Below are 21,214 nucleotides of genomic sequence, written 5' to 3' on the forward strand. Positions count from 1 at the left end.
TAACACACAAAATGCTGGAGGAACTCTGCAGGTCAGGCAGCATCTATGGAAAGGAATAGATTTGACCCTTCTTCAGGACAGAAATGTCAAATCTATTCTTTTCCACAGATGCTGCCTGACCCACGGAGTTCCTCTAACATTATGCATACATTACTCCAAATATTAATGTGTCTACCAAAGAGACAAACAGCAGGTTTTCACAGAAGACAAATCTCATAACTCACTGACCTTGCAGTAAGTCACATGTTTGAAAAGGTAGATCAGCCATTTTCAAAATACATTTTATTGGTTTATTTAAAAAAACTTCCTGGTTATTTATAATTTTAAAGCACAATGACAAAATTTGTACAATATCCATTTGTTCAAAAGAAAGTGAGCTGTAAAATGATCAGTAGCAGTCATCATCACCGCATCACCTATGATGGGGCATTTAGTATATATATTTATATAAAAAACAAAAAGGACAAACATTGGACATATACAAATGTAAATATTAAACAATGTTCTGAAGGGAACTGTCCCATTCTAGAGATTAGGCTGCCAATGTTCACGTACCACAGTACTGTTAGTGCAATGTTGACTGGGTTAGCTGTTCCACCATCTCCCTGCCTGCACAGAGTGCTTGTCCTTGACAACGATAGTCTCCCTCCTCTCCCAAGTGCTGTGCAAACTCAGCCACTCTTGGTATCAGGATGTTTCTACACTGACAAGCATAGTTTATGCCTTTTTGAAATGCCCACCAAATTTGTCAGCCTAAGTTGCTCACTGGAGATGGTAATACCACCCAATCAGGGGTTTCATCCCAAATCTGTTATATGCCAGAAACAAAAGTAACTGCCCCAATCAACTCCCGTGTTGGGTATTCAATTAAAGAAAAAAATGGCTATCACAGCCTCAGTTCAAAATTAAGCCTAATTTTCTCCACCCCCACCCAAAAAAAGAAAAATCTATACCTTTGCACAAACCCAAGCAAGGACAGTGCCTCTCTGCCTCCTTAACAAACCTCACTAATCATAACAGATGTCCAACGGAACCCATCACCAAGCTCACTTTTAAGGAGCTTCCACAAGATGTGCTGTTTATAGAAGATACTTACTGATGGACCCTTGGGTCCAGAGTGAGAGGGGTCAAAGCCTAACAGAAAAAAACAACTGCACGTAGAGATGTCAGTCACACTGTGGGCAACAGGACGAGGGTTCTTTCAGGGGGAAAACCCACTGACTGCTTCCATGGGCTCTCACACTGCCTCAGTGAAAGCAGAACTCCTTAATCATCTTCATACAAGCTTAAGGGAGACTGCAAAGTTGTGCTACCTGGCTTTATGTAATGCTTCAAATATCCTTAGAATAATTGTCCCCGAAGGCTTTTGGGGGGTGTCTTGGTGGGTTATAAAATAGCTGTTTCAGAATCGCTGTGTCCCATTAACCAAATGCATTAAAAATCGTCATCAACTGCAAAGCTGTGCTTACACCCTGGCTGGTCATCGTTAGCCAGCAACCCCAGGATCGAGGGAGAGGAGGGATTAATATATATTAAAAAAAACAAACGAGGTTATGACTGTACTTTTGACAAAGGGGTGTGGTGGATGTCATGGGATTTGCTATGTCAAATTAAGGAGGGAGGGGAGGAGGGAAAAAAAAGGGTAATGCAAAGAGTGACTTCATATTGATGGTTGCTGAACACAGACTTTATGCTCGGCCAGAAGACGACAGCTATCAGGCATACAGCACCGTGCCTGTCAGTCGTGCAGTGCACATTTATTACAAAATAGATATTTACAAAAATAGTTGGAAAAGATTTCAGCCACTACACGGTATGGAAGTGACTGGAAGGTTATCAGCACTTGTGTTGTGGAGATGGGTGGGTGGATGGGAAGGGTAGGAGCCAGAAGGAAAGCAATTGAAGCGACTTGCCAAAGAACAGGAGGTGAACTTGCTGCAGAGAGTGGATCCTTGCCACTCAATGAAAAGCAAGAGTCCGGACATTGAGTGTCGAAAGCAGCGCTGAAATAGTTGACTGGCTCTTTGCTCATGCAGAGGTAGAGGATTCGGTCGTTGCCTAGTCCGAGGAGGCACCTCTGCTCTGCCCATCTCCGATGTAACAGACTCACAGACGGGGAGGGTGTGAGGGAAAAGACATCACCCAGCTTTCAGAACACATTTGATGCGCTTCTCTCTGCTTCACCAGCAGTTGCAAATAACCAAATAGGTCGAGGGGAGCTCTGTTTCTTTGTTGTAGTGGCAAAATAGTATTTGGCGCAGACTCGAGGGAAAGCAGTTTGTTTGTCACCCCTTCAGGAGTTCAGCTGCCTTATGTCAGCCTCACAGAGGCAAACAGGAAGAGGGAAAGGGACAGTGAGTGGAAGGAAACAGCTGAGTCTAGTGTGTCTCTGCAACACTAAACACTTTGTAGTGGTCTAAATCCCATGCCTGATGTCCGTTCAGTTTCATTGTTCTGAAGTCTGTGTAGACTGCGATGGGAGACCCAGACAGGGTCCTGCACACTCGTGATACAGCAGTGAACTGTTCAAACTTTCCACAGGATGGAGGGAGACCAGCCCGCTCGCTCCGATGTCAGGAATCTCCACAGGAATCTGAGTGCCTGGTCCAGCCAGAATGCTCTTCAGCAGAGGTTAGCTTAACCGCTTCATAAACCAGACACAGCGGGCCTCAGGGCAGCGGGGGGCCGTTCACACCAGGGTGGTAGAAGGCACAGTTGCTTTCGTAGCGGCAACTGCCTTTCATCATGAAGTGCCGACATGGGGGCCTGTTGGACATGTCTGCTCGGGTGGGGGTAGGGGTAGAGAAGATAATCAATCCGTTAACCTGATGTCGAACTGTCACTCTACCAACATAGCTGCCCTTCACTCCTCCACCCAACCCAAACCCTCGTCTTCCTCCCCCCATCACTCCCACTTGCCCCAACCTGCGACTCACTTCCCACACAATTCACCCTCCCCTTACCTCACCCCCTCCAACCATCACCTGCATCCCTGTTCTCACTCTGTCCTCCCACTCACACCCACTTCCATATCTACACCAAAACTTCATATCACTTCCATTATGTCCCACATCCCAATGGTCCTTGCTCCCCCCTCCACCACACTATAATTGCTCCACCATGGCGCAGTGCAGATACTACCCATTAAAAACCACTTCCATCTCCACCTACCTCCACCATGGCCGCCTCCCATTCCGTTGCCATGTCCTCCCCTCCCCCCGCCATGGGGGGGCCCTCTCCCGCAGCGGCCCCTAAAGACTGGCTCATTGTTGCGGCCCCGGCCCCGCTGGTAGGGCCCACCTCGCATTCCGTGGGGAGGACCCCTCATGTCATTCGGCTGGTCCCAGTAACCATCTCGCTGAGGGGGGCCCATCATCCTCGGGCCGTGGGGTCCTGCAAGGATTGGGGGTGGGGAAAAGAGTGGAAGGTGAGACAAACAGCAGGAGTGAACTGCCAGGCACGTGCGGAGTGGGGCAAGGGTGTGCACGGAGTGATGGATGCAGAGAGGTGTGAAGGGTGTCAACCCACCTGGGAAAGGTCCACCCGGCCCGCCAGGACCACCGGGAGGGAAGTGAGGCATATTGTTGGGGCCTGGGGGGAAACCATTCATGGCTGGAGGAGGGCCCATCATCTGTGGACCTGGGGGGGGGGGGGGGGGGTGAAGATAAAAGCATTTAGACAAGACAGAGGGGCAAAATGACCGTTTGGCCAATTGGGTATTCTCCACCATTTAATTAGGGCTGATTCTTTCTCAACATCATTCTCCCACCTCCCCACACTATAACACTTAGCCCCTTATGAACCCCTCCACGACCCCATCAATCTCTGCCTTAAGTAAACCCAATATCCCGGCCTCCACATCAGTTTATGGGAACAAACTCCACTGATTCACCATCCTCTGGCTAAAGAATTTTCTCATCTGTCCTAAATGGACATCCCTTTGTTAGGAGTCTGTGCACTCAGATCCTATCAATAGAAACAGCCACTCTATCCAGGTCTTTCATAATCTGCTAGGTTTCTAAGGAATTTGGTATGTCACCAAACTAGCACATTTCTACAGCTGTACTGTGGAAAGCACTCCGACTGGTTGCATCACCACCTGGCATGAAGGTACCACTGCACAGGATCCAAAAAGCTGCAGAGAGGGTTGTATACTCGTCCAGCTCCATCGTGGACACCAGCCTCCCCACCATGCCCTCTTCTCATTACTACCATCAAGATGGAGATTCTGGAGTCTGAGACCCACACTCAAGTGTTTTGGTAACAGCTTCTTTGCATTTGCAGTCAGGTTTCAGAACAGTCCATGAATTCATGAACACTACCTCACTTTTTAATAAAAATATTTCTTATTGTATCTCAGTATTTTATGTACTGCTCTGTATTGCTGCTAAATAAGAAATTTCACAAGATACGTCAATATAATTAATCTGATTCTGAACGCCACGAAGTACAGGCCGAGAACCAAGCAGAACTGCTCATAAGCGTACACTGAACCTTTCATTCTCTGAATAATACATTTGCAGACAACAGAGGCTTTGCTTCTGATGAGCTGCGGAGCAGATAGAATCTCCCAAAGGTTTATGTTCTACCATTTGGAATAGTAAGTACAAGGGACTGAATGGGCTCTTTCTGCCATGGAGATGAACTAGCACAGTATTCTAGTGACAAGCCTTGACAGAGACATTGTTCAAGCCTGTGAGAGTAGTTTCAAGGTGAGGAAGGCTATGTCAGTCCTTTTGTGGGTGAAATCATGTAGGGCAAGACTCCCCAGAATGCAAGAGTATCCAGAGCCTCCACTGATAATGCTGGCCTCAGAACACTCAGACATGATAAGTTAAGAGCACTCTCAATGGCAAACTCCAGGTTCCTACTTCACCAAATTCCCAATCCTACTCTTCTCTTCTAAACGCTCCACCTCTGCAGTTTGCTCTTGGCAGAGGGAGTGAGAGAGAGAGAGAGAGAGAGAGAGCTGCTCTCCACTCTTCCGCTCATTCCCTTTTGCTCAGGGTGAGAGTCAGTGGATCACAGGGATCCCTTTCCATCTTTACCAATGCACTTTTACATCTAGTAGGAGTCACTGGGTAATGACCAAACATTGAGCAAGTTTCTTATCCAGGGGAGAAAGATCTCTCCTCTGGGACCTGTTCAATCAGGACAATAGGGATTAATCTCTGGGCTTTCTGGTGTCAGATGTTTTGAGAAATTCCCCAATCAACTTACTGGGTTAGCAAGGGAAGAGGGGATTTCCAAAGTTCCTTGAGTTTTAAATGCTTACAACACTGGGTTGGAATCAATTGTAACTCTGGGTAACATACCTGAAGGAGCCTGTTGCTGTAGAGGCCCAAGCAGCTGTTTGATTTTATCTGAAAACTCAGGCTGCTTGACCAACTCCTCGATGGGCTTTTTATTGCTCTGGAATATGTGAGGGGGAAGACAGAACAAAACTTAGTAATTATTAATATTTCAGTAATCCCTGTTAGTAAAGAATTAAACAAGGTTAGGGTGAACAGAACAACACATATTCAGTAAACTGAATACAAACTGCACCATCTGGGTAACTGTGTACTGAGGGGTAAATACAGGTCTGGACACCAATCACTTCCCAAACAGTACTTTAAGAATTCAACAAGCTGCCTCAAAATCTCTCAATGACCTTGTCCTCAGGAGTGGCAAATTGGAAAAAACAAAGGGCTGAAGCGATGGCTTCTCATTTCATGATATTCCAACAGGAACGGATCAGGGCAGCACAGAAATGCAGTGAGCAGTGTGTTGCCTCAATTCCAGCATCTGGCGTTTCATTCTGCTCTCTAGTACTGTTTATGTGGAGTCTGCATGCTCTCCCTGTGGGCTTACTCTGAACGCTTCCGTTTCATCCCACATGAAAAAGATGTGTGGGGTAATAGGTTAATCGCCCTTCAAGTTTTGAGTGTTAACAAATAGCAATAGTTTAATAAAAAGTTCGAAGTAAATTTATAACCAGAAGTACATGTCACTATACACAACCCTGAGACATGCTCAAATCCATACTAAAAACAATGAAAGACCGCATCAACTGGGGCATTTAACTAGTGTGCAAAAGACAAGACTATGCAAATACTACAAATAATGACAATAAACATTGAAAATCTGAGATGGAGAGTCCTTGAAAGTGAGCCCATAGGCTGTGGGAACACTTCAATGATGGGGTGTGAAGTTAACCTCACTGGTTCAAGAGCCTGATGGTTTTTTTTGGGGGTGGGTGGATTTGAAAACAGCTACTTGTGTCTCTTTGTGCTCCATCTCCAAGGCCCCAATCGAAGATAATATAACCATATAACAATTACAGCACAGAAACTGGCCATCTCGGCCCTTCTAGTCCGTGCTGAACTCTTACTCTCACCTAGTCCCACCGACCTGCACTCAGTCCATAACCCTCCATTCCTTTCCTATCCATATAGCTATCCAACTTAACTTTAAATGACAACATCGAACCTGCCTTAACCACTTCTGCTGGAAGCTTGGTCCACACAGCTACCACTCTCTGAGTAAAGAAGTTCCTCCTTGTGTTACCCCTAAACTTTTGCCCTTCAACTCTCAACTCATCTCCTCTTGTTTGAATCTCCCCCACTCTCAGTGGAAAAAGCCTATCCACGTCAACTCTATCTATCCCCCTCATAATTTTAAACACCTCTATCAAGTCCCCCCTCAACCTTCTACGCTCCAATAAAGACCCAATTTGTTCAATCTTTCTCTGTAACTTAGGAGATGAAACCCAGGTAACATTCTAGTAAATCTTCCCTGTACTCTATTTTGTTGACATCTTCCCCATAATTCGGTGACCAGAACTGTACACAATACTCCAAATTTGGCCTCACCAATGCCTTATACCATTTCAACATTACATCCCAACTCCTATACTTAATTTATAAAGGTCAGCATACTAAAAGCTTTCTTCACCACCCTATCCACATGAGATTCCATCTTCAGGGAACTATGCACCATTATTCCTGGATCCCTCTGTTCTACTGCATTCTTCAATGCCCCACCATTTACCATGTATGTCCTATTTTGATTAGTCCTACCAAAATGTAGCACCTCACATTTATCAACATTAAACTCCATCTGCCATCTTTCCACCCACTCTTCTAAGTGGTCTAAATCTCTCTGCAAGCTTTGAAAACCTACTTCATTATCCACAACTCCACCTATCTTAGTATCATCTGCATTCTTACTAATCCAATTTACCACCCCATCATCCAGATCATTAATATATATGACAAACAACACTGGACCCAGTACAGGTCCGAGGCACACTAGACACTGTCCTCCAATCTGACCAACAGTGATCCACCACTCCACCACTACTCTCTGGCGTCTCCCATCTAGCCACTGCTGAATCCATTTTACTACTTCGATATTAATGCCTAACGACTGAACCTTCCTAACTAACCTTCCATGTGGAACCCTGTCAAAGGCCTTACTTGAAGTCCATATAGACAACATCCACTGCTTTACCCTCGTCAACTTTCCTAGTAACCTCGTCAAAAAAAGCAACAAGATTTGTCAAACATGACCTTCCACGCAAAAATACAGACCCAATAAAATTTTTCCCGCAATAATTCATTAAAGCAACCAACCAGGTTTAAGCTCACCAGTATACTTCCACGCACTGTTCAAACAAAAGCAGCTTTGGTCTGAACTTGACCAGGCCCAAGCAACATCTGTGGAAGGAGAAAGAGGCCAACGTTTTGGGTCAGGGTCCCTTTCTCTGCCTTTGTTTTGGATTCCAGCACCCCTGCAGTTTTGTTTTCTACAATCACTAGCAGTCTCTCTTTCCACAGATGCTGCTGGACTTGCTGAGTTTTTGCCCTGCCTGACTGCTCCTTCTACTTACCATGATGGAGGTGAGCAGCTCCTGCACGTTGATGCTGGAATTGGAATTTGAGCCAGCCTGTTGTGCCTTCACACCCATGCTGCCCATGAGGTTGGCTAGCACCGGAGGCAGTTTGGAGCTCCCAGAACCATCTGGGGACTGAGCACCAGTGATTGTCTGCATCGGCTCCTCGTACAATGGCTCCTCGACACCGTTCTCCTGGGGAGAGAAGCCACAAAGAGATTGCCACAGCTGAAGGATTGCAAGCACTTAATAAATCTATTCTCATTAAGATAGAACAATACAGCACAGCATAGGCCCTCTGGCCCACAACACTGTGCCGACTTTGTATCCTACTCCACGATCAATATAACTCTTCGCTCCTACATCACCCTCTTATTTTTCTTCCATCCACATGCTTACTAAGAGTCTTTTAAATATCCCTAATGTATCTCTCTTTACCATTAGCCCCAGCAAAGCCTTTTTACACACACACACACACCATTTTCTATGTATAAAAGCTACTGACATCCCTCCTTTACTTTCCTCCAAACACCTTAAAAGCAGTAGCCATTGCTGCCCTGGGAAATAGGTGCTGGCTGCCCACTCTATGTAGGCCTCTTGTACACCTCTATCAATTCACCTCTCATTTGCTTTCACTCCAAAGATAAAAGCACTAGTTCACTCAACTGTCCTCACAAGACATGTTTCTAATCTGTCTGGTACAGCTGCTCTGCATCATCTCTAAAACTTCCATACTCAAGGCCAGGTGCTGCACAAATAACCTTTTCCTCAACATCAACAAGACAAAGAAAATGGTTATCAACCAATATCCTGGGAGTGCACATTTCACACCACTGCTGGTCCCAGAACACATACTATACTATTCAGGAAAGTTCACCAATGCCTCTTATTTTGAGGCTGAAGAGAGCCGGACTATGCACATCAATAATCATTTCCTTCTACAGATGCACAGTACAGAAACTACACTACTGTGCACAAGCCTCTACAATAGGTAGTCAAAACTGCCCAAGGCATCACTGGGACCCAGCCTACCCACCATACAGAAAGATGCTGGGAAAGGGCCCACTCAACCTTTGTCCCACTCCCATCAGGGAAGGGGCTATGTAGCATCCACACCAGGACCCACCAGACTCAAACAGTTACTTTCCCCAAGCAGGGAGGCTGATCAACACCTCCACCCACTAACCCACACCTTCACACTCCCCACCAGCAACACTACTTTATCATTTCCTGTCTGTCACCTTATGTACAGACATGCCTGTACCTAGTGTCACTTTCTGGACATACAATCTACATTTGCAAACAATCTTATGTATTTATATTTATTATGTTTTTTTTTACTATTGCGTTCTTTATCCTATTGTGGTTTATTCTGTGCTGCATCGGATCCAGAGAGCCAACTATTTTGTTCTTCTTTACACTTATGTTCAAGAAATGAGTTGTAGGATAATAGTGATACAACCCAACAAGCTGACAAAGTAGTTGGCCCAGAGCACACTGGCTTTCATAGGATACAAGAATACAGAGCTGGGATGTCAAGTTCCAGCTGTATCGGATGTTGTGAGACCATATTTGGGAGTATTGTTCGCCAAACTATAGCAAGGGTGTGAAAAAGATTTACAAGGATGTTGCTGGCACTGGAGGGCTTGAGTTATGAGGAAAGTGGACAGCTGGAGGTTTTTCCTGGCGTGTAGGAGGTTGAGGGGTGACCTTATAGAGGGCCATAGATAAAATGAATGATATTCTGTCCCATGGTAGAGGAGTCTAGAACTATAGGACATGTGTAGATTTAAGATGAAAGGGAAAAGATTTACTATTTAACAGGGTCTGAGAATCAGGGTTTTCCAGAAAGACATGGGTACATGGAAAAAGCTGCCAGAGGAAGTGGTAGAGGTGGATACAATTACAATATTTATAGGGCCATAAGCAGGAAGTGTCTAGAGGTAAATGGGATAGGTGGGACAAGTGCCTTGGTTGGTATGGGCGAGTTGACTTGAAGCCTGGTTGTAATTGTAACAAATATGCAAAAAGGCAGAAGAGCTCAATTCCATCAAGTTACCGATAACTGTCACCTGAAAGGATGGTGGCTGTCAATTTAGTAGAAATTTTCAAGAACTAGCCTGACGTGGGACAGGATAATTTTGAAGGGGTTCAGGGAAAACAGTTAAGGAATGGGATACTTAGACCTCTTTCTAAAGGTGAAAATAACCAGATACCCCATCCTAAATAACATACCCCAAGACTAAAGGGCCAAAACAAAAAACTATAAATTCAGATGTCAGACCAGAGATTGTGGTGAGAGCACTAGTTTGTTACATAATGGGCAACATAGATGGTATGCAAAGACAAATGAAAATCCAATTCCCTCTGAGTACAAAACATTTTCTTCAGTAAATAACAGAGCAGAGAAGAGGGAACTTACATCATCCAGCGGAATGACCTTGGGCGGAATGGTTTCGTAGGATTCTGGGTCAGGCTCATGGGGGCTCTCCGGAACACTGAGGGTCCAAACAGAAGCACATCAGTAAGCACAACAAAAACTCTTCCTAAACGGGCACCTTGGTCAGACTGCGTCAGTGAAGAAGGTAACATTCAATTCTGCTGGTCTTTCACCAGCTCTGATCAGACCCTCACACACTAAGTGTCTCTGTCAACACTTCCTATTTTTATTTTACACTTCCAGCATCCCATCCAGTACTTAACCTTTGTGTACCTGAGTTACTGGAAGTCGGGTATTAACTTTTATGTTCTGCAAATGAAAGGACAAGCTATGAGCTAGCAAGGATTAACATGCACATTATATCTTGCGTACATGACCATTGACTCATCATGCACACTGCCCGTTGTTTTGTGGGTGCACTTGAAGAGTGAGGTTGATACACTCAGGGTTGGGCAGGATGTTAGAGCTAAATCTCAAAGCAAAGGTTATACAATCCCAAGAGGAACACCAGAGGAACTATAACTGCACCGTCTGGGTAACCCTGCACTTGGGGGTAAATATTGGTCTGGATAACTTCCCGAACAGTACTTTACTTGTGACTTGGCGTAGAATTACCAGGATTTTGGCTGTTCACAACCCACACAGATCGCTGACAGGGAACAGAACGTACCAGTCTTTAGACAGGAAGATTTCCTGCAGGATTCCTTTCTCTCGCTCCTCCTGAATGAGCTTCTCCTGACTATTACTGCCCCGCTCTGCGAGCTGAGGGCCCAAGTCGATTAAAACTGGGCACGTCCAAGGGATCTTCTCCTCCATTGTGTCGTGGCTTAGCCTTCGAGCCGTCTCAAACGCCTGCCGGTCCATCATCATTTCGCGCTTGGCAGCTTCACCAAAGTCTTTGATTTTGTTCACGTTAACTGAAAGGGGGGAAAAGAAGTAGGACCGTAAACACCACGCCCTGCTCAAAGTTGGACATGATAGAAAGTAACGCCCAAACAATGGATAAAAAAAGTTTAATCTCACATGTAGAGTTAATCAAGGCTCCATCAGAGAGGCACAGCATGGAAATAAGACCTTTGGGCCACAATGTCTACACTGAACATGACGCCAAATTTCTGCCTGTATATGACCATCCCCCACCCCTCAATCTTCCACATCAGGGGTTCCCAACCTGGGGTAGACAGACCCTTCCGTTAATGGTAGGAGTCCACGGCATAAAAGTTGGGAACCCCTATCTACACATTCTTGTGTCTACTGAAAAATCTCTCAACCACTACCCCGTAGCCTTTCCAGTTACCTACTACTCTCTTACTCATCTTGCCTTGGCAAGTTCAGGGTTGATGGCAAGCAAGGAAATTTCTTCACTAGATGAGGCTGCTCAAAGGCAAAGATTCAAATCATTGGATGACATCTAAGGCACCCCATTCACCTGTGTATATCTTCGCAATTTTAGCAATGGGAGTCGAAAGGAACAAATGAGCTGAATAATTACACTGCCAGATTTAATACAGGAATGGTCACGTTAGGGAAATGAACAATTGGAAGGAGACCGAGGCACAATTTCAGTCTTACCTCGTTCTGTTTCGTCCAGTTCAAAGTAGAAATACTCCCGCAGCTTTGATTCCTCACGCCATGACACTGTCTTCCTTTTCTTTCCCTTCTTGGTCAGTTTGGCTGCTTCTGGCACTGCCTCAGGGACAGACGGTTCAGCTGCTGATGCGGCCACAGTCGCTGAGTTATCCTCTTCTGCCATCGCTGGTTAGAGATAAAGCACAGAGGTTACACCTACCAGAAACAGGCACTGGCTTAAAGCAGTTTGACTCTGTTGTTTGTGTGTGTGATGGTGGTGGGTGGACTGGCAGGTAAAGTGGATCAGAAAGACAGCAAAATCTGTGTGGATGCTGGAGATGTTCAGAATTCCTAGATAGTATAGGTTCTTGCATAGACTGTAGGAGACCATCCTTGTGGCAATGTCAATTTGAGATTGCTTGGTGGGGACATCCCTCCTAGCACCTCAAAAACTTTGACACTAATAAATCCAGAAAATTCCAAAGAAACTTTATCCAAGAAGATGGACCTCGCCACAGCATGAGTAAATAACATGTCTTTAAGGGGAAGCGGGATAGACGAGGGAGAAAGGAATGGAAAATGGTGGGGGGGGGGGGGGGGGGGAGTACAATGAAGTGGAGATAGGGTGACTGGTGTGCAACCAGCATGGCAAAGACTGAGTGGAGAGGAATAGCTTTCCCTGCTGTCACTGAATAACTCCCAACGTATCATTAGAAATGTTACAGAAACCTATACTGCCAAGGGTAATTGAAAAAAGACCATCAAATCCAGAGTAAGAACAGCTCAGGGAACACTTCAGTTCATTAACAATGCAGTGACTGCAGACAATTACTTAGCTACGATATTTCAAACATTGCCGAGACTATTCTACAGTACTCACTAATCTCTAGAGGTTCAGGCACCTCCTCCAGCGGCACTGGTGTGGCAGACCTTTCCACATCCATGGGCTCAGTGATGGCAGCTTCTGGAGAAGCAGGCTTGGTGCTGTTCTGTTCAGGGCTGGCTTTTGGATCGAAGGGATTGGACTGAGGGGTGAGAAGAAGAATGTTAAAAAACCCAGCATCAGTGATAAAGAATACAAAGCACACCGGTAAAATGATGACATTAGGTGAAGAAGCTGCACCACAGAACAAAGCACATCTGCACTTAAGTGACTAGAAGATGCCTGCAGGGTCTGAAATCATTCCAACCACCACTTTATAATACTATTGGCACACCATAACATCACAAGAAATTGAAGCAGAATTAGGTCATTCTGCTCATTGACTCTGCTCCACCATTTGATCATAACCAATTTATTTTCCTCCTCAATCTCATTCTCCTACCTTCTCCCCAAACTCTTTGACACCCTACTAATCAAGAACTTTTCAAACTTTGCTTTAAATATACCCAATGACTTGGTCTCCACAGCTGTCTGCCGCAACGAATTCTACAGATTCATCATCCTTTAGCTAAAGAAATTCATTTCTGTTCTCAAGGGACATTCCTCTATTCTGCAGCTGTGCTCTCTGGCTCTAGATTCTCTCACTACTGAAAACATTGTCTCCATGACCACTATCTAAGAATTCAATAGCTCCCCCTCATTATTCAAAACTTCTCTGAGTACAGGCCCAGATCCATCAAATGTTAATCCTCTTGGTACACTCATTTACTACTACTGCTAAGGCCTTTTACTTTAAGACATTCACAATGTACACCTTTCTGCAATAATCAACCCCACTTTGCTTGCTTTCCACGACCACATCCAAACGGGAACTCAGCATCCACTCACACTGGGTCTCTCCCTTCTCTTTGAATACATTACTATGTATAGCTTCTTATAAGAACCAATGCAATCCTGCACTCTATAATCAACAGCTAAGACTTAGCATCATAAGCATTAATCAGAAACCAAGCATAACCCTCCGGTGAATTATAGCCTGCTGCATCTGCTCACACAAGCAAGTTACAGCAGGCATCCATCAATTTAAAAAGTGCCAATGAGATGAAATAGATTAATTCTAGAAGCTCAAATACACTAAGAACTTATTAGCTAGCTAGTGCAGACTAATCACCAAAATTTAAAAACTAAGAGTATTTCCATATGAAAGGAAAATCACTAGCTCAAAAGATTTTATCAAAACCCCAGTCAAAAGTATATATTTTGAAGGACTAACCAAAGAGCTCCTTACAGATTACCCTAAAGGCTACTGAGCTACTCTAATTCATTCATTGATTATAGACAAATAAATAGAGCCCACACTCCCATTGTTTAGTACCTTTACACTGGTTGGGGATGTTATCTTCTTCTTTTTCTTGATTTTCAGCCCATGCACTGGGGCAGAGTTGAGTGCCTCCAGAAATCCAGTACTCTCAATAGCTGTACAAAACAAAAAGCAGGTCAGAATGTAGCTAATCCATTGTTAGCAGCATCTAGTTTATTCAAAATGAAAGGAAAAGTCAATATTCTGGAGTTGGAGGCAGCAATGCATGCATTCACTATCTGTGTTCAACAATACTAAAAGGTCAGGCCATTTTGTATTTAGTAAGTTATTAGAGTGGCAAATTGGTTTAATATTGTCATATATACCAGGGTAAAGTGAAAAACTGGTCTTGCATCCAGACAGATTAATCCACTGGAGTAGCACACTGAGTTAGTACATGGTAAAATAACATCAGAATGCAAGATAATGCTTAACAGCGGCAGAGAAAGTGCAGTGCAGGTAGGTCGTAAGTGGCAAAGTGATAGATGGGTAGACTGAGTTTTGGTGTCCATCTTATTGGATGAGTGGACCATTCAACAGCTGGGTAGTAGCTGTGCTTGAACTTAGTATGTGATTTCAAACTTTTCTATTTTCTGCTCAATGGAAAGGGAAGGAAATGGGATAGTTGATCATACTGGCTACTTTACTGATTAGCCAGAAGTGTAGACAGAGTGAGGCTGGTTTGACAGCACCTTATTTGTTCCCATTCTGCATGGTTGAGAATGCATAGGATCCTCACCCTACTCAATGGATCTGTGTTTAATCAGACACACAGATCCTGAACCTTGCCTGGAATTAACTAGCTGTCCTCACGTGGTGCTTCTAGAACACCTTATCTCATTCCTACGATGACTGCAGTGAGAAGTAGAAATGAGAGAAAGGTGACTACACATTAAACTGTTGAGGATCAGGAAGACCAACTGAACCATTATGCAAACTCAAATACATTTAGCATTTCAAGCGCAATATTGGTGTGTGCACAGCACTCATGAAAATGCATCAACAAGCACTCTCAGACAGGCAGTTAGAAATTTTAAAAGCGCTGAATACTCACGTTGGGGGGGAATGATCTTGACTTTGATTTCCTTGGTGGCGTTTGGAGTCACATTCAATGGTTTGTACTTCTTTTCCACTTGCGGCGCAGCGCTGCTTGTTAAAGAGGTGCTAGGAAAAAACAAACAAAAAGGCTGTTAGTGATAGCAAGAGTTCTGGTTCACTAGCAAAACAAAAAGACAGTTGTCTAAAGAAATGAAAACTACAGCTGCGGAAATCAAAGGGACCTAGCTCATTTTGGATGAAGGCTACCTTGAAAAATTACCTCAGTTCAGTACCGAGGGAGCCCTGCTGCATGGAAAAGGTCGTTTCTTTTTATGACATGAATCACGTCCGTGCCTCAGCTGCCTACTTTGAACAAGAGCAGAGACATTTCCAGTGACCTTGTCAATCTTTACTTCTCTGCCTTGTTCGAAATTTTTAATATTAAAATAACCCAAAGCTAGTTGCGAATATATTTGTTGCCATATTTCCTGCCTTTTGACTATACTTTGTATTTAGCTAGATATAAACCACTTTTGTACTGGCTTGAGAATTGAACAGGTATCCCATCACACTAACATTTCAATTTTGAATGCAAGTAAAATGGGAACAGGACATATGGCCCCTCAAGCCTGCCCTGACATTCAATGTGATCTGCCCTCTTTGGCAGCCTCAACTCTTTCTTTGCCAATTCCTCCACAGCCCTTAAATTATTGATATTTCATAACTCCATTTTAAATATTTTTCATGGGGTAGCATTTCTCCAATGAGAAATTTCTGTACGTCTTAGTTTTAAGTGATCTGTCCCTCATCTTGCAATCACTTCCGCTGTATCGATATTCTCCCATGAGTGGAAACTATCCTGTCAAACCTCCTCAGGATCTTATAAGTTTGAGTAAGGGCTCCCCTCATTCCTATAAACTCCAAGGAATATTGATCTAAACTGTCTAGTGATAAACGCACACAATAAAATAAAGATCTTGATGGATTCTGCCCACCCCAGAATGGGTTTATGCCACTGACACATGAGCACTTAGAACCATTGTTGCAATATTCACCCTCAGGCATGTACAACCCCATGAAGAGAATCTGTTCATAAAGGTACACTCCTACTCTCCAACACTTGACCATTTCTAGTAATGCATGATGAAATGTGCATCACAATAGAGGTCTTACTTTGGTCTCTTCAGAGGTGCTGGCTTGATGTTGTACTTGTCAGAAATGACTGGACCAGGTGTCATCTTCTTCGGCTGAATGGGAGCTGCTGGTTCCATCTCCAAACCTTCAAAAATAATTGGGTGACGTTAACATACACTACATCAAACAATCACATACGGCTGTAAACCTTTAAAACAAAACAGGTTTATCACAAGGCTGTTAACTGCAACTCAGGGAAATTGATAAACTCTCTGCCTACAGAATAGGTGGTATCCAACATATCTCAGTGCACACTCAAAAGATCTGAGACATCAAATAAATCAGTCTCGATAGAATCCAGTGACGGGGTGGAGACGCGTCTCTACCGAAGGAGGCGTAAGGCACTCCTTCCCGTCGCTAGCCCACAGGTCACCCTTGGGCAAGGTGTAGCACCTGTGAGGCCTTCCCGATCTGGGTCATGTGAAGCAGTGGGGTGCAGGTGATGGATGGTACGAGAAGCCAGTGCTTATCACAAACCCTGGTTATGTGACCAATGACGTCAGGCAGCCAATCTCTGAAGAGTATTGCTAAAGGCTGAGGTCACCCATCTTGTAAAGACACTGCCCAGAAGCCTGCTATGGCAAACCACTTTTGCAGAAAAATTTGCCAAGAATCATGGTCATGTGACCATGACCACCTATGTCATATGACACAGCACATAATGGCGAATGGTGGAGCAGACTCGATGGGTTGAACGGCTAAATTCTGCTTCTATGTCCCTTGATCTAAATAAACCAAAAGTTCTGATGTGAGTTGGTACACTATCTGCTCCATTTGCTCAGTAGTAGGTACACATCTTAACATGAGAGTAAACCACAGAGTGATGAGTCAGAGACGTTAGCCAAAAAAAGTCTAAGCTACTTTATCCGGTTCTTTGAGCAAGCACCAAGAACTCACCTGTTGACCGGAACTTAGCGTGACTGGGTGCTGTTGTGCGCAATGATTTGGGCTTTTCTCGTTTCTTCTCTGTCTCTTCCTCCTTGACCTCCACTCGGAGCTCTGACTTGGGTTCTGGAACTCTCTCGGAAACTGGTGCCCGAATCTTGCCTTCATCCTTTTTCTCTTCTTTCCGCTTTTTCCTCTCTGGCTGTTTATCTACAGATTTTCAAAGTGAAAACAAGAAAGACTCTAAATCAATTCATCATGCTTTATACTTGGGACAATTTATCACTAAAAAAAAAATCAGAAACCAAATCAGTTAGCACTTAACCAAGCATCTACAATTGACACCTTGCTGTATTACAGTAGAGTTTTAGCTTTGAACACAAGCTGGCTTGCTCATTTAGACATTAAAGATCTCCGATTAAAATACACTTAAAATATCACCTACTGCCGTGCCACTTCTGAGAGGCATTTGTAGAGAATATTTAATCTACTAAAAGCAGCAAATCCCTGTCTGTGACTTCAATCGGAACAGTCAAATTTACCATGATTGAAAAATAAATTGACACTGTCCAAAAAAGGCACAAAGCAAGGCCAGAGGCAAAATACACGTAGCCATTCTGAAAACTAATACAATTTGTGATTTTGCATGTCAAATTAACAGCAATTCAGACTGCATAATTCAGAACCTTCATGGCAAGGCACAATATTCCTGTCTTGAGAGTACTTGAGCCCATGTACAACACAGCTCGCAGACGCAACACACAGAATACTGAAGTCAGGTGATATTTACTGAAGGAAATGGATGCTCAACATTTTAGGCTGAGACTCTTCAAGTGGGTTAAGAGATAGAAGGAAGGGATAGGAGAAACCACCTAAACCAGATGGGCTTCAGTTCCTCCCGGCTGTGCAACAGTAATCTTATAAAGCTACTCAGGTTAAGTTTTAAACTACTGCTCTGAGATCAAGAGTTATATTTTATTAATTACTAGTGGACACAAGGTAATAATGAATTTTAGTAAGTAATCATCTATTTTAACAAGAACTGAAATGTACCCATCATTCCAGGGCCCAGACTTTGAGATCGAATGACAGTCATCCAATGGTCAACCAATACCTGTGCCAACTTCCTGAGTTCTGAAAGAGAAACCAGAGGAAACTGAGAAATACAATTCTCACCCGATGACAAAGTGATCATACTCCTAATGAACCTTTCATTATGTAAAAATCTGTACAGGAGGTAGCACAAACCCATGGCAACCGGGGTGGGGGGTAAAACACACACACACACACACACACACACACACAGTCGGCCCGTGGTGGATTGGTTCCAGGACCCCCCACGAATACCAAAAAACGCGGACGCTCAAGTCCCTTATTTAACATGTCTCAGTGCCGTGGACTTTAGGACCCGGCGGAGCTCAGGACCTGCTGCACGTGGCTGCTGCTGAATCCGCAGTGTTTCTGTTCCGCTGACGGAAAATGATCACGATTGAAAATAAAGTGGAAATAATAAAGCGATTGGAAAGAGGTGAAATACCATCGGTCATTGAAAAAGCTTTAGGCTACAGTCGGTCAACAATCGGAACAATTTTAAAGGATAAAGTGAGAATAACGGAGCGTGCAGAAGGCCCTGCCTCGATGAAAGCTACAATTATTACTAAGCAACGCAATGGTTTAATTATTGAAATACATATGTTTCTTAAGTGTTTTATATGAAAAGAAAGGTAAAATGTATACTATATACTAAGACAAACATTTGACTAACGCTAAATAATACCGGATGTACCTGTTGCAATTTACGTACAAATCCAACTTAAAGACTGCTCGTACTTTAAGTAATCTCTAGATTACTTATGATATCTAATACAACGTAAATGCTATGTAAACAGTTGATATACTGTACTGTTTAGGAAATAATGACAAGAAAAAAAGTCTTGTCATATAATATACCCATAGTATGTGTTTAATATATATATGTTTGTATGTGTGGGTACATACACACACAAACCTGTGTTTGAAAAGTAGTCTCGCCATCCTCCATTGTGACAAATAAAATCAAATAAAAACTTGTACTAATCACACAAATTTTTCTCAACCACACCACTATTTCCAAGGCAAGCAACTGTGAAAAAATGTGATTAAAATCTATAGTGTACTGGCAACAAACATCAATACTGTTCAGAGCCTGTAGTTTATTTCCTAAAGCTGTTGTGGGAGTCCATTATAGACAACTTAGTAAGATGGACGCATAGCAGCAGTAAAGAGAAGATCGATATAGCCTGCAAACTGATGCAGCCCCAGTCTTAATCAGCCAATATCCATTTTTGGAATATGCAAGAGGATTATTAGCTCCTTTCAACCCACAAGAGCACAAGTCAATTTGATTTAAAGTCTAAAACATGCAGCAATTATACAAATATTCCTTACTTACCTTCATCCTCATAGCTCTTGCTCAATTGTTTCACTATCTTAGCTGTGTTATTCTGAAACAGAATGAAGCACAGTTTAACAACCTGCTAACTGCATTTAATATTAAATTCTGCATTCTGGAACTAACCCCTCCCCCAAGTAAGACTATAAAACCCATGACTTGTACACTTCTCTCCGTCCCAAATCAAGTCAAGGCAACTGATGCTACAGGTGACAGTTCAGAGGCTGCAAAGTCTACTGTTCTAGTCAACTCTAAATTTTCAGCCGCAAAGATGTCCATGATGACTACTATGACTTTCAGTAACAACCTCATTCAAAAAAATCTTTTTATTAGACCCACTTTTCCTAATCTTTTTCTCAACAGCCTTGCAAAGTTTTAATTGAAAACCAAACTCCATTTTTAAAAGCTGCAAATGAAACTATACCTATTACCCTAATAGCATTTTGATTTTAAATAATCTTTTAAGCTTTCAAACCATCTTAAACTTGTTCTCTGGTTAGACCATAAGACAAAGGAGCAGAAGTCAGCCATTCAGCCCATCGAGTCTGCTCCACCACTTTATCATGAGCTGATCCATTCTCCCATTTAGTCCCACTCCCCCGCCTTCTCACCATAACATTTGATGCCCTGGCTACTCAGATACCTATCAATCTCTGCCTTAAATACACCCAATGACTTGGCCTCCACTGCCGCCCGTGGCAACAAATTCCATAGATTCACAATCCTCTGGTTACCAGTGAAAACTGTCACTCCTTACCAATTGTTCATATTCTGGCTCTGTACCAAGGGTCTAATGTCGAACTACTGCACAGAATGCAAACTTAAGAGAAAGCCATGGTCATTCATTGCCACCACCTTAATGACAGCTGGTTTGTTCAGGGTTTTATTTACCTGTTTCAGGTGGTCCACAGTGAGAGGTAGCAGCTGCAAAGCCAGCAAAATTTGCTGTAACAACGGCACATTGCTGGTAGTTTTGGAATAGGTCAACCAATTATTCAACAGCTTGTAACCACCAATACTGATGAACCTTGAAGAAAGAAAGGAACAGATGACTATTAGCATCTCATGACATAACAGACATTACAAGAAGCTTAGACAGAGCTGAAACGTAATGTAATGGTAGAGTACATGAATTTAAAGGCAAGATCAAGATCAGAAGCTGTAACCACAATGAGAGATTGAGTGAAATAGGCTTCTGTCCGCTAGCACTTTGAATAATAAGAGATGTCACTGAAAGGAATAAAATTCTTAAAGAGGATATAACAAGGTAGATGCTAAGAGGGCACTTCCCTCGGATGATGCGTCATTTGAAACTAGGAGTCACATTCTGAAAGTAGGGCAAAGATTATACAGGCCAATCGGGGAATAATTTTTTAAACTCAAAGAATAGAGAATTTTTTCGATTTTGACTGTACAGCACTATGGAGATGCATTGATTGAAAGCAGAACAAAAATTGACAGATTTCTAGACATTAAAGGATTTGAAAAATACAAGAATAGGGCAGAAACACTGTGTTTTGAGTTACAAGATCTGCAGT

The 21,214-nt window shown here is 43.3% G+C and overlaps 1 protein-coding gene across 1 annotated transcript in view; it reads right to left on the reverse strand.

Moving 5' to 3' along the window:
• Window positions 1–263: 263 nt before the first annotated feature.
• The window catches only part of ppp1r10 (protein phosphatase 1, regulatory subunit 10), a 29,874-nt gene continuing 8,923 nt past the window's right edge, over window positions 264–21,214 (reverse strand). The window contains exons 4-19 of the mRNA XM_072259176.1: window positions 20,568–20,703; window positions 19,677–19,728; window positions 18,299–18,379; window positions 17,258–17,455; window positions 16,340–16,445; window positions 15,183–15,292; window positions 14,144–14,244; window positions 12,766–12,910; window positions 11,889–12,071; window positions 10,987–11,233; window positions 10,299–10,374; window positions 7,874–8,071; window positions 5,316–5,412; window positions 3,529–3,639; window positions 3,172–3,393; window positions 264–2,779 (exon numbers count right to left, since the gene is read on the reverse strand). Coding sequence (XP_072115277.1) covers window positions 2,670–2,779; window positions 3,172–3,393; window positions 3,529–3,639; window positions 5,316–5,412; window positions 7,874–8,071; window positions 10,299–10,374; window positions 10,987–11,233; window positions 11,889–12,071; window positions 12,766–12,910; window positions 14,144–14,244; window positions 15,183–15,292; window positions 16,340–16,445; window positions 17,258–17,455; window positions 18,299–18,379; window positions 19,677–19,728; window positions 20,568–20,703 — 2,173 coding nt within the window. The 3' untranslated portion in view covers window positions 264–2,669. The remainder of the gene's footprint in view (window positions 2,780–3,171; window positions 3,394–3,528; window positions 3,640–5,315; window positions 5,413–7,873; window positions 8,072–10,298; window positions 10,375–10,986; window positions 11,234–11,888; window positions 12,072–12,765; window positions 12,911–14,143; window positions 14,245–15,182; window positions 15,293–16,339; window positions 16,446–17,257; window positions 17,456–18,298; window positions 18,380–19,676; window positions 19,729–20,567; window positions 20,704–21,214) is intronic.

The sequence above is a fragment of the Mobula birostris genome, chromosome 5, assembly GCF_030028105.1.
Source record: "Mobula birostris isolate sMobBir1 chromosome 5, sMobBir1.hap1, whole genome shotgun sequence".
NCBI classification, from domain to species: domain Eukaryota; kingdom Metazoa; phylum Chordata; class Chondrichthyes; order Myliobatiformes; family Myliobatidae; genus Mobula; species Mobula birostris.